This window comes from Schistocerca nitens, chromosome 4 (assembly GCF_023898315.1).
Source record: "Schistocerca nitens isolate TAMUIC-IGC-003100 chromosome 4, iqSchNite1.1, whole genome shotgun sequence".
NCBI classification, from domain to species: Eukaryota; Metazoa; Arthropoda; class Insecta; order Orthoptera; family Acrididae; genus Schistocerca; species Schistocerca nitens.
The window spans coordinates 302,474,041-302,487,577 of NC_064617.1; the positions used below are offsets into that span (position 1 = coordinate 302,474,041).

Sequence of the window (13,537 nt, forward strand, 5' to 3'; positions counted from 1 at the left end):
GAAAAATGGCGAAACTGAAACTCGGTGGGAAGTTCAGTTCTGATTTTGTTCTCTGTTCATGAAAGTGCTACTAAAAGACCAGTTGGAGAGATTTCTAAGTGTAAAGCAAGCAGAACTAAGCTATCTGATTAACTAAACGACGTGCAGCTGCCAGGTCAGTTTTTTATTTGTCTGGATGCCTAGAAACTTCACACAAGGAGCCTCATCCAGTATACGCTCATTGACCTCTACTTCTCGTTTATTGCGAGACGAAAGCCAACAGGCAGTACGTCATTTTTATGTGTTTGGAAATGCATAGTCTGTGTGCTCTGTATCTAATGCTTCCGATAATGGCGGGACGTTAAAATCTAACCTATCTTCCTTCCTACGATATTATGGAATTATTATGTCAGTTACAACAAAGTAATTAATTTTAATTACTTGCATAGGAAATGAAAAGAACCTGCAGGCATTAACACTGGCCGAAGATAACTGGTACGAGCCACAGTTATGTTGGATGCGCCGAAGCGTTCAACAGTTATTCTGCAATAAATGTAACGGGTCCATTCCGGGATCCTAGTTTAATAGGCTTAATTCGTCGTTGCGTAACGCAGAGGCGGTGCGTTAGGTCTATCCCACTCGCTGGAACAGCCGGCAAAACGGGTGGGCGCTGCAGACATTCTCCGTTTTACCCCGAGAGCCAAGATACTTTCTTACTTTCTTTTGTGAAGACCCAACGAGCCGCTATTACAGACTATATTTGGGTCGCAGTCATCTCCACAAACACCCTTTACAGGTTTCTTAGCACACGCGTGTGTTATTTGTAAAGGCGCTCCCTCTGTACCCATCCCGGACACTGCTTTTTTAAAAATAGGCCAAGAAAGAACGTTCGAGGAGTTAGAAGTGAAACTGACTGCTGCCCTCGAACATTTGGCAGAACACTATGAGAATAACCGCTTAAAGCCTAACCTATCCAAAACACAGGCCTGTGCGTTTCCCCTGAGTGGGGGACAGTCTAGGAAAAAAGTGAAAGTAACTTGGAGGAGACAGCAACTACAACACTGGGACGCCCCCTACATACCTCTGATTAAAGCTCGACTGCACACTTACTTTCAAAGAGCCTTGCGAGAACATGAAACTCAAAATTTGCAACCGAAATAAAGTTATACGCAAGCTCGCTAACAGCCTATTTGGGGCGGGGGCTCAACCAAATGTTCTACGTACACCTGCTCTAGCTATATGTTTCTCTGCGGCAGAATATGCTGCACTAGTGTGGCAGAACTCTGCACGCACCAAGCACATTGACTCCGCTCTCAACGAGAGAGGCCGCATTATAACGGGTTGCCTACAAACAACTCCAGCGAACAAAATCTACCATATTATAGGCATAGCACCCCTGGATATCAGATAACGGCAGAGATTGAGGAAAATGATTCCAGGCATCCCATGTTTGGCAGCGAAGCATCAAGTGCTAGGCTAAAGTCATGAAAGGGCATTCTTCGAACAACTGAAGCAATTATATCATCAGCTTCCGCTTGTCGAATAGAACTGGAAGTAACAGCCAAAACCGAAAAAAAGAGCCCACTGCCGGTTTCCAACTACCCTACCAGACGTGGAAGACTAAATAGACTGCGAACTGGAGTGAAGCGGTGCAAAAAGAAAACTTTAAGCGGTGAGGCTACATTACTAGCAGATGTAACCTCCGAGTTTGGAGAACTTAAAAGACGCTGAACCTTGCACACTGGATGATCTGGTTTTTGCAGATGTTCCAGCAATCGAAACAGTCGGATTCTGAACCTCTGAAACAATTTGGCATTTACAAAGTCTTATGTATATATTTGTATTTGTAATAACTGTACTGTACAGTCATTGATACGAAAATAATAATTATAACAGTAATAACGAGAACTGTTACAGTACCGCTTTCTGTGTACAGTTTCTGCAAAATAATAATTATAATGTGAATACAAAATTTGTTGTTGCATCAAATTGAATCAGAGGTTGTTTGGCAATGTGCTGTGACTGTCGGAAATTAATAGCGCTCTGTGCGTGTATTTATTCCAGTTAAAGACAGTCACGAACGAAAAAAAATATATAGCTGTTATCACGTTAGAATCTGACTCTGCATAAATGAGACTACTTTCATTCATTCAAAGAGACTGAGATTAGGTAACTGAAAGCTAGAACTTCAAAACATGAAGAACGTTCATTATATGACGAATAACTTGGACTGACAGGTTACCAACAGACTGGGTGTCACTAATTACTATTTAATTCCTAATAGATCTATTTCAGAGAGTTATTGTAATTCTTTTTTAGGAACAAAATCTTTATACAAGCTACATGACTGCGAATTATAATGAGAATTACAAAAGCAGAAAGGAACGAAGATTAGCTTTTAATTTCACGACGACGAGTTCATTAGAGACGAAGAACAAGCGCGGTATGGAGAAGGGGAGAGGAGGAAATTGGCCCTGCCCTTTCGAAGGAAATATCCTGGCATTCACCTTAAGCGTTTTGGGGAAATGTAAATCAGAATGGCCTGATGGGGATTTATACAGCCAACTCAAGCCATATCGAGGTTTACGGTACCTAAATGGCAACACATTCTAATGTTCCAGTCTCTGCTATCGTTGTCTGTTCATCGCTGTGTAACACGACGACAAGCAAATCCGTTGCTATTTCAGACATCATTGCCCACCGGAGCACAAAAAAATATGCTCTTATTTATAAGCCTGCCTCATTCTGCCTTCCTCAGCACCTTTAAAAAATTTCAGCATGCGAACATATTTTGGCTGCTTCTGACATGCAGCTCACCTCTCATTCCCGAAAGCTCCTCTGACTGCAGTCTGCGTACACCTACTAGTTCATCGCTGTAAGTCGCTCATACTTATCGATTTTCACCTGCCCATTCTCACTTACTCATGTAGCCCAATTCATTATCGTTATCTCTTTGTGTCTCTGTAATTGTCACTGTCTCCTGTCCCACAGCCACAGTCTCCTTCGTTATGTCCTACTACTACTGTCTCCTCTTAATGTCACCGGCTCCCTCTTGATCTCTCTTACTGCTACTATCTCATTCATTTCTCCCCACTCCTCCTGTCTCTTCTCAATGTCACTACCTTTCTCTTTTTCGTTGTCATTACCATAGACACTGTCGTTCATTATATCACGGGCTCTCACCCACTTCCACTTCCTCCATCTTTCTATTCCTCTCCTACTAGCACTGTCTCCTTCACTCTTTTTCCTAGCACTGTTCTGTCGCTGTCAACTAAGTTCCACTGCCTCTGTCTCTCTCTCTTTGTTTCACATTGCCTTTGCCTTCTTCGGCCTTACTATATCACATCCACTGTCTAATATCTTCCAGTGTTTATTATTTTTCAGTCTCTTTCCCAGTGCCATTGCCTGCTGCTCTCTCGGCATAAAAAATCGCTTATGTCAGTGAATTCCCTCGCTTACGGACCTTATCGTCCCTTAAATGATTCCCAATTCGTCTTTGCTCTACTTTTCTTACCGCGAGATACGTAAACAGGCAGAATATGGCGCTGCGGTCAGCAACGCCTATATAAGACAAATGTTTGGCGCAGTTGTTTGATCGGTTACTACTGTTACAGTAGCAGCTTATCAATATTTAAGTGAGTTTGAACGTGGTGCTATAGTCGGCACACGAGCGATGGGACACAGCATCTCCGAGGTAGCGATGAAGTGGGGATTTTCCCGTACGACTATTTCACGAGTGTACCGTGTATACCAAGAATCCGGTAAAACATCAAATCTCAGACATCACTGCGACCGGGACAGAAGTGCAACCCTTTCACAAATTGCTGCAGATTTCAGTCTGGATCATCAACAAGTGTCAGCGTACGAACCGTTCAACAAAACAACATTGATATGGGCTCTCGAGCCGAAGGCCCAGTCGTGTACAATTGATGTGCACGACACAAAGCCTTACGCCTCACCTGGGCCCATCAACATCGACATTGGACTGTTCATGACTCGAAACTTGTTACCCCGTCGGAAGAGTCTCGTTTCAAAATTGTATCAAGCGGATGGACGAGTACTGATGTGGAGACAGCCTCATGAGTTCCTGAACCCTGCATGTCAGCAGTGGACTTGTTCAAGTTGGTGGAGGCTCTGTAATGGTGTGGGGCGTGTGCTGTTGGAGTGATATGTGACCTCTGATACGTCTAGATACGATTCTGACAGGTGACACGTACGTAAGCATCCTGTCTTATCACTTACATCCATTCATGTCCCTTGTGCAGTCCGGCAATACCAGCTGGACGATGCGACAATCCACACGTCCAGAATTGCTACAGAATGACTCTTCTGACTTTAAACCCTACCGCTGGCCACCTGACTCCCCAGACATGAATATTATTGAGCATATCTGGGATGCCTTGCAAAGTGCTGCTCAGAAGAGATCTCCATCCGCTCATTCTCTTACGGAATTATGGACTGCCCTGTAGGATCCATGGTGTCAGTTCCCTCCAGCTCTAATTCAGGCATTAGTTGAGTCGATGCCACGTCGTGTTACGGCACTTCTGCGTGCTCGCGGGGGCCCTACATGACATTAGGCAGGTGTACCAGTTTCTTTGGCTCTTCAGTGTAGTTTCGTAGTACACAGCGATCATAATATTTTGGCTAAGAAATGTATATATTGTATTTGCTTTCTTCTGTGGTTTCGGAGTTCGTGAGGTTTTATTCTTTTTCAATTTTGTTGTACCAGGAACTGATTATTTTGGCTTTCCAGAGTTACGAGTACAGTAGTTGAGACTCTATGCACTTTACTTGCAGGTGCTCACCGACCCTCCGCTCATGTTCTGCGATGAGCCGACGTCGGGCCTGGACGCGTACATGGCCCTGACGACGGTGGCCGTGCTCAAGGACATGGCGCGCAAGGGCAAGGCTGTGGTGGCCACGATTCACCAACCCTCCTCGGAGCTGTTCGCACTCTTCGACAAGCTGCTGCTCATGGCCGAGGGCCGTGTCGCCTTCCTGGGCACCGCCGACGAGGCGCTCGCCTTCTTCCGTGGGTGAGTCACCTGTGGCGTCCTTACCTTTTACATCTACATACAGGGTGTTTCCGTAAGAGCGTACAAAAATTTAACAGGACATAGAGGATCCTCCACTGAACAATTTGAGGTCAGGGAACCTGGGGTCGGAGAAGCCAGCTTAATGAGATAATACACTGCTGGTCATTAAAATTGCTACACCAAGAAGAAATGCAGATGATAAACGGGTATTCATTGGACAAATATATTATACTAGAACTGAGATGTGATTACATTTTCACGCAATTTGGGTGCATAGATCCTGAGAAATCAGTACCCAGAACAACCACCTCTGGCTGTAATAATGGCCTTGATACGCCTGGGCATTGAGTCAAACAGGGCTTGTATGGCGTGTACAGGTACAGCTGCCCATGCAGCTTCAACACGATACCACAGTTCATCAAGAGTAGTGACTGGCGTATTGTGACGAGCCAGTTGCTCGGCCACCATTGACCAGACGTTTTCAGTTGGTGATAGATCTGGAGAATGTGCTGGCCAGGGCAGCAGTCCAACATTTTCTGTATCCAGAAAGGCCCGTACCAGGACCTGCAACATGCGGTCGTGCATTATCCTGCTGAAATGTAGGGTTTTGCAGGGATCGAATGAAGGGTAGAGCCACGGGTCGTAACACATCTGAAATGTAACGTCCACTGTTCAAAGTGCCGTCAATGCGAACAAGAGGTGACCGAGGCGTGTATCCAATGGACCCCATACCATTACGCAGGGTGATACGCCAGTATGCCGATGAAGAATACACACTTCCAAAGTGCGTTCACCGCGATGTTGCCAAACACGGATGCGACCATCATGATGCTGTAAACAGAACCTGGATTCATCCGAAAAAATGACGTTTTACCATTGGTGCACCCAGGTTCGTCGTTGAGTACACCATCGCAGGCACTCCTGTCTGTGATGCAGCGTCAAGGGTAACCGCAGCCATGGTCTCCGAGCTGATGGTCTATGCTGTTGCAAACGTCGTCAAACTGTTCCTGCAGATGGTTGTTGTCTCGCAACATCTGTTGACTCGGGGATCGAGACTGGTTGCACGATCCGTTACAGCCATGCGGATAAGATGCCTGTCATCTCGACTGCAAGTGATACGAGGTCGTTGGCATCCAGAACGGCATTCCGTATTACCCCCCTGAACCCACCAATTCCATATTCTGCTAACAGTCATTGGTTCTCGACCAACGCGAGCAGCAATATCGTGATACGATAAACTGCAATCGCGATAGGCTACAATCCGACCTTTATCAAAGTCGGAAACGTGATGGTACGCATTTCTCCCCCTTACACGAGGCAGCACAACAACGTTTCACCAGGCAACGCCGGTGAACTCCTGTTTGTGTATGAGAAAGCGGTTGGAAACTTTCCTCATGTCAGCACGTTGTAGGTGTCGCCACTGGCGCCAACCTTTTGTGAATGGTGTGAAAGCTAATCATTTGCATATCACAGCATCTTCTTCCTGTCGCTGGCCGGTGTCGCCGTGCTGTTCTAGGCGCTTCAGTCTGGAACTGCGTGACCGCTACGGTCGCAGGTTTGAATCCTGCGTCGGGCATGGATGTGTGTGATGTCCTTAGGTTAGTTAGGTTTAAGTAGTTCTAAGTTCTAGGGGACTGATGACCACAGATGTTAAGTCCCATAGTGCTCAGAGCCATTTCTTCCTGTCGGTTAGATTTCGCGTCTGTTGCATGTCATCTTTGTGGTGTGGCAATTTTAATGGCCAGTATTGTATCATAAAAAAAATGCTGAAACAGACGGCCATGAACCTCAAAGCAAGCATGACATTGGCTAACAAGATTCTGATGCACCCTGACAAATATTCCTGGTGTGTTTCGAATCACATCATAGGCAGCTACAATTCTAGCGATTAATTCCATCTCTGTATACATTGTGGTCTCATACACAAATGATTTTAGATATCCCCAAGGAAACGAAGATATGGCCCAAGACGCTCTTATAAGGAGCTTGTTCGCCAGATTCTTGAGTATTATTCATCTGTCTGGGATCCATGTCAGGTAGGACTGATAGAGGAGATAGAGAAGATCCAACGAAGAGCGGCGCATTTCGTCACGGGATCGTTTAGCGGGCGAGAGAGCGTTACGGAGATGCTCAACAAACTCCCCTGGCAGACGTTACAAGAGAGGCGTTGTGCATCACAAGAGATTTACTATTGAAATTTCGGGACAGCACTTTTCAGGAGGAGTCGGACGATATATTACTTCCCCACACATACATCTCGCGTATTGACCACAAGGAGGAAATTCGATAAAATAGAGCCAATACGGAGGCTTATCGACAATCACTCTTCCCAGACATTATTCGCGAGTAGAACAGTGTTGGAGGGATCAGACAGTGGTACCGAAAGTACTCTCCGCCACACACCATTAGGTGACTTGCGGAGTATGTAGATGTAGATGAGATGAGATGAGATGAGATTGTCGCCTAAACTGCCGGCCCGGATATTCACACCAAAACGTATTTGACGGTGTGACTCTACTACAGCGTCAGAGTTTTCCACATCCCACACACGGGTATTCCTGCTGCTCGAAATACCATCACTATCAAATGAGACCTCATCAGTAAACAACACGATTTGAAGGAAATCTGGTCGATCAATCAATTGTTGGAGCAGCCACTGACACAATGTGACCCTTGCTGTAAAGTCAGTGCATGGACTCGTTGTGGGTGATATGGGTGTAATTGTTGTTCGTGGAGTACTCGCCATGCTCATACGTGCAGTGCCCATTTCAGGTGCAATGCGACGTAGTGGGGTCTGCTGCAACACGTTCTGACACTTGTGGATGTCAGAATGATCTGTATCAGGCGACCTTACCAATAAACAGATCACTCCCAATAACAAAGAACTGTTACGTTCACATCCTGGCGGTGGTTCGAGTCCTCCCTCAGGCATGGATGTGTGTGTTTGTCCTTAGGATAATTTAGGTTAAGTGGTGTGTAAGCTTAGGGACTGATGACCTTAGCAGTTAAGTCCCATAAGATTTCACACACATTTGAACATTTTTGTTACGTTCATGAAATATCAACACAGTTTACAACTGAACTAAAGTTTCAACACCTTAACAGATGTCATATAATGGATCTGGAATAAAGAAGTTAGAATCAGGACATATTTAATGAAGCAATGAAGTTTGCAGGACCGCACAGTGATTGCTGATTGTTAGATAAGAATGAAGGAACAACAGAAAGAATCATGCATGCACCTACTGCCTGGATTGAGCACATTCTGAGCCTGCATTTGCTGATAAGGTTACTTAAAATTTGAAATGTGTAAGTCCTAACATTAATCTGATGCCTCCTGCAGTTCACTTCATGAACGCTGCCATTGTTCACCGTACTTTGAGTTACAATTGACCACGAGTGGCAGCTTCGGTGGCCCCAGAACTCTCTAGTTATCTGCCCCACATCAAAGGCTGCTCTCCCTCAGAGCCTGGGGTTGAAGTTCACCTCCTGAATGAAGTATCCCCTATTGAGTCTTGGATGGATGTGACCTACAGAGTGCTCCAAGGAAGAAGTAAATTTTTACTCATTATTTTTACTCATCATGCCTTGTACATGATTTTAATCGCCAGTGCTGACCAATCAGATATGTTATAATTAAGACAGCTTTCTCCTTTCCATACTAAAATTTAATACAGTCAACCAATAACAGGGATTTTTAGTGCTAGAAATCATAAACAGGCAGCACCTGACTCCCACTGTCTGTCCTGTTTCGTGTTGCAGCCAATAAGATCTCCACTTATGCACAGCTGAACCCCTTTCTCCCACTCCAGAATTTATATTAACCAATGGCAACTGCTCTTACAGATTCTTAGAAAGAACGAAAAGCTCCATTAGTTTGGCATCAGGCTGACAGCTACTAGCATCACGCTCCAAAACACAAAGGTGCAGGATGGCCTCTTTTGATTGTACCTTGTAGATCTTACCTCCAAACTGCCCCTTGATCAATGCTTTCCAAATTATGGGACTCATACTTAGCTCAGTCCTTTACAGTTCTGACACTCTATCACAGTTAGCTTGTACAACCATTAAAAACTGTCTTTTATTATTCAGTAGCTCCTCGTCACTTAGGTCACAAGCACTATTACCATCTAAGAAAGTGCAGACAGTGTATGTCTGGTGGGCCTCTGCTAACACAATACACGGCACCTATCAGCATCCTCCCTGGTGTCTCACATCTCTTAGCAGTGGCAGCACATGCACAGTGAAAAGGACCCATAGCCCCTCGACGCTAATGGTTCACACTGACCCTCCAGTCTCTGCTCTGTGGGGCTCCACACGACAAGCATTCAATCCGACTCTTAACTACTCATTTAAGTAACCCTCCAGAAGAAGAAATTAATATGGAATTTTAGCAGAGGTAACTTTATCAGTACTCATACATTCATTTCTCAATAGAAATTAATTTTGATTAAGTGGGTTTATCAATACAATGGGGTTTGATTATAATGCTTGGCAGCTTAGATAAAACATTAGTAGTGGCTCTCTGAATTCATTCATTGTCTACTGTTATGTATACCTCACAGGGTCTCCAACCTCTGGAACAATATTGTACTACTGGTCGCATTATCAACTTGCGTAATTTCTTTTATAGATGCATTTTTCAAGAACCCCTTCCAACAGTCAAACTTTTCTTTTCACCTTCTTTTATACTGGTCTTAAGTGATCATTCCATTTTGTATCATGTCTTAGTATTACCTCTAAAGTCTAAATACTTAAAATATGTCACATGTCCCAGAAGTTTGCGATTAATACTGTAATCTGATGCTGTTGGATTCTTTCTCTTTGATTAGCATTATCTTCCATTTATTCAAATTTAAAGAGAGTGACCATTCATCAAGTGGAAATTTTGTCCAAGTCTCTCTGTATTTCCTTACAATTGTCCAATGACAATACTTTCGTGTGGACAAAAACATTTGCAGGAAACAACATTATACTGCTGTTGATCCTACCTGATAAACTTTTTATGTATATTAAGAAAATTAGAAGCTCTGTTATGCTTCCTCTTTATCTTTTTTGGTATTTAACCACATCCTTTCCTGCTCTTCTCTTGGTTCTTAATTGCACTTTTCATTGCACTTATCATAATTTGTCTTCCTTTGCCTCTCAGGCTGTTCTATTATACCTTGATTGTAGCTGGTGCAGTGCTTGTCAATATACTCTCTTTGACCTCCACTTTCTCTGATGTTTCCCTTATATCTTTGTCTCCTCTTGTCCTCTCAAACAGGTAGATCCCTCTCAACCTGACTTACTTGCTTATTCTTGCCAAACTTCCCAAACCTATACCTCTTTCCTCCACAAGAAAAGCACTAACAGTTCTGAAAGCTATAATAATTTTTTTCTCTTTTGAATGTGCCTGTTGGCAGTATGGAAATTTTACTTCCTGGAGGATAAGTACTGGCCAGCCATTTCATGTAATTTTACAGACGATTATTCAGTCATTTAGTCAGGGACTTATGTAGTAAGTTACTGAGGAGGAATATAAATAGTTACTAATTGTTCAAAGCAGTGCATATGTATGTTGCAGGATGGGGGCATCTTGCCCAGCCAACTACAACCCAGCTGACTTTTTCGTGCAGCTGCTGGCCGTCGTGCCTGGTCGTGAAGATGCCTGTCGGCAGACTGTTGAGTTGGTCTGTGATGCTTTTGCCCGTTCTGAGATAGGACAGCGCATTGAAGCTGAATCTGAGGTGCATGGGGAACTCCAGGTATGCTCACTACTTTGTGGTTAAACCTGTATGTCATATTTCTCTAAACAGGTACTGCTGTGATGTACTCCATCTTATTTGCTTGTTTCATCCAAGCAATTAAGCATCTGTGTACTGCAAACACTATTAATCTTTACGAAATTAATTTAAATGAAACAAATTACAATAATATTAATTAGCTTATATATAAGTCAGATACACATTTGCATGTGACAAATTGAAGCAGCTTAACGTCAGGTAGTGTAAGTACCATTGTGTTGCTGTTAATGTGTGAACTCTTGTGTTCACTTTGGTGCATCTTCCATGGATAGATATTTGCTTAACAATCAGACAGTGGCAGCATAGCACATTTTATCCAATAATACAACTCTACCTTCCCTCACCTGTGAGCCATAAAGCTACTTTAATGATTCTCCAACTATATAAACTATATAATTGGATTCAACATGATTAATAGTTGTTGTGTAATGGTCTGACTGTTAGTGCTAGAAATATCTTTCCACTCTACAAGTGCCGCTAAAACCAGGCAATTAAATCTCTTAGGCACTCCTGTTTAGATTTCAGGTGTAATAAGCATTTAACAATAGTGCATTTTCAGCTGTAAACGTATTTGCATATTTGTGAGAGGGAGGGAGGGAGGGTGGGGAGGGGAGGGGAAGGGAAGTGGAGGGGGCAGGGAGGGAGAGGGAGAGAGAGAGAGAGAGAGAGAGAGAGAGAATGTGCATGTCACATCCAGCACAGTGATTGTGCACAGATTGCGTTGTGCTTGTCTTCTGATGTTTCACTTTTATTGCATATGGAACACGCTTTGGATGCAGTATGAGCTCAATTATCCTGTTAATATTAAAAGTTTTCATACAAGACCAGACTGTGTGTGTTTAGCCTTAGTGTGAACAACTGTTAACAATTACACTAAAATTTATTTAATAAGCTGCTTACTACCCTTGCAGTTAGAAAATTTCAGCATGACCTTCCACTCCCACTTTTATCCTCCATTGTCAAATCAACTACACCCTGACACCTCAGGCTCCCTTCATTTTGGCAGATTTTGCCATGAAGCTCTTTTCCTCCCACACCTGACATAGTATAAAACAAAACAAATTATAGATATCCACCACACAACAGAGACAAATTATTGTCTTGTTCATATATGCACTAGTCCATGCACTCCTGCAGAGCTGATTAGTAAATTTTTTGTCAAACATTTGCTGGCAGATCATACATCCAATGATACATTGTAGTTGCAGTTTGCATTGTGGGTACAAAAGTATTGCTGCTTGATGTATACATGCAGACTGAAGTGAATTCAAGATTATGACAAATACAAAATGGGCCAAAGCATGTATGGAAATTTGGATTGAAGAGGGAGGTGTGCTAGGGTAGTTCGTGCAGTTGTACAAAGCCACTGTGCCAGGCTAGTGCAGTTGTTAGCACAACTGATTAGTGAGCACAAGACCCAGGTTCAAATCCAGGACTTGGTACAAATTTTCATTTGTCACTTCAGTATGCTTACAAGCATCATAGATGTTTGGGAGATGAAAAGGTATCTGGAACCATATAGTTTCATTTGATTAAAGCACCTATGCCTGAGTTTCATACAGGATCCCTCTTTTTGTTCAGTGCTGAAGTGCTATTTAAATACAGTTGGAGAGGCTCTGTTGTGTTGTTTGAGTTTAGGGGGCATACCAAGTGAGGGAATACCAAGTGAGCTGAGGTGTGAGTGAGAACTGAGGAGGGGAGCATGCTAGAGTTGTCCATGCAGTTGTGCAGAGCCACTATGCTGGTACAAATTTTCATTCATTGTTTCAGTCTGCACATATACTTTGTTAATTCTTGTACATGAAATGTAATCAAATCACACTTTACACTAATGAGACACAAAAACTATAGTGGACAGAACATCAGAGCAATTGTTACCAAATTCATTCAGTGTTCTTTGTGTCAATACTGGTGGTTGCTGTAGCTATTGGCAGTGAGATCTGCCACATATGCATACTTTTTAGTGCATTATTTTACTTTCATATAAAATGTCAATCTAATGTCTAAAAAAAATAGTTTGCTAATTTAAGTGCTAATAAATGCTATGCACTTCAATTTAGCCAAAACACCAATACTACCTGTCACATTTGAATTGTAAAACCATTGCTTAACCAAGTGAATGGTTAAATGCCACCCTGTGTTGTGTGTCCCCTCCCAGTTAGAAACCTGTTAACCTATTGAGGTGGTTATAGAATAACTCTAAATCTGGGAAGTGAGTTTTGTCTTGATTTGATCCCAGGTCATTCTGCCCAGTTCTGCTGGTCAGTAGCACTCATACAGATGTTGGTGGGATGGATAAGTGTTTTCACTTCAAGTACACTTTGCAGAGATAGAAGTAATATGGGAAAATACTACATTAGAACACTAATACATGCATAGTTTTCAGTGCTTATACACCCACATGTAGATTCAACTATTACTTTTCAGAAAATCGGCACAGGTTATTTATATAAAATAAAAGTGAATATAATGGACTCTGCATCTCTGCAGTTTATGTCTGTTACAAAGTTTAGGCCTCTGGATAGGAAAAACTTCTGCAACACTCTCCATGGGACTTTTAAACACAGTAAAACATTGTGTCCACTGGTGAGGAGAGCCTGATCTACATTTCCTGGCAGTGAAAGTTAAAAAATTAACATTACAACTTATTGTGGGAGAGAATGAACACACTGGCATATCCAAACAGTTTAAAGCATGCATTAGAACTTCACATACACGCATTGAAAGATGGCAGAC

General features: G+C 42.9%; 1 protein-coding gene across 1 annotated transcript in view; it reads left to right on the forward strand.

Moving 5' to 3' along the window:
- The window catches only part of LOC126251333 (protein white-like), a 271,024-nt gene that overhangs the window by 241,870 nt on the left and 15,617 nt on the right, over positions 1 to 13,537 (forward strand). Inside the window, exons 6-7 of the mRNA XM_049951677.1 lie at positions 4,777 to 5,015; positions 10,582 to 10,762. Of these exons, the coding sequence (XP_049807634.1) occupies positions 4,777 to 5,015; positions 10,582 to 10,762 (420 nt within the window). The remainder of the gene's footprint in view (positions 1 to 4,776; positions 5,016 to 10,581; positions 10,763 to 13,537) is intronic.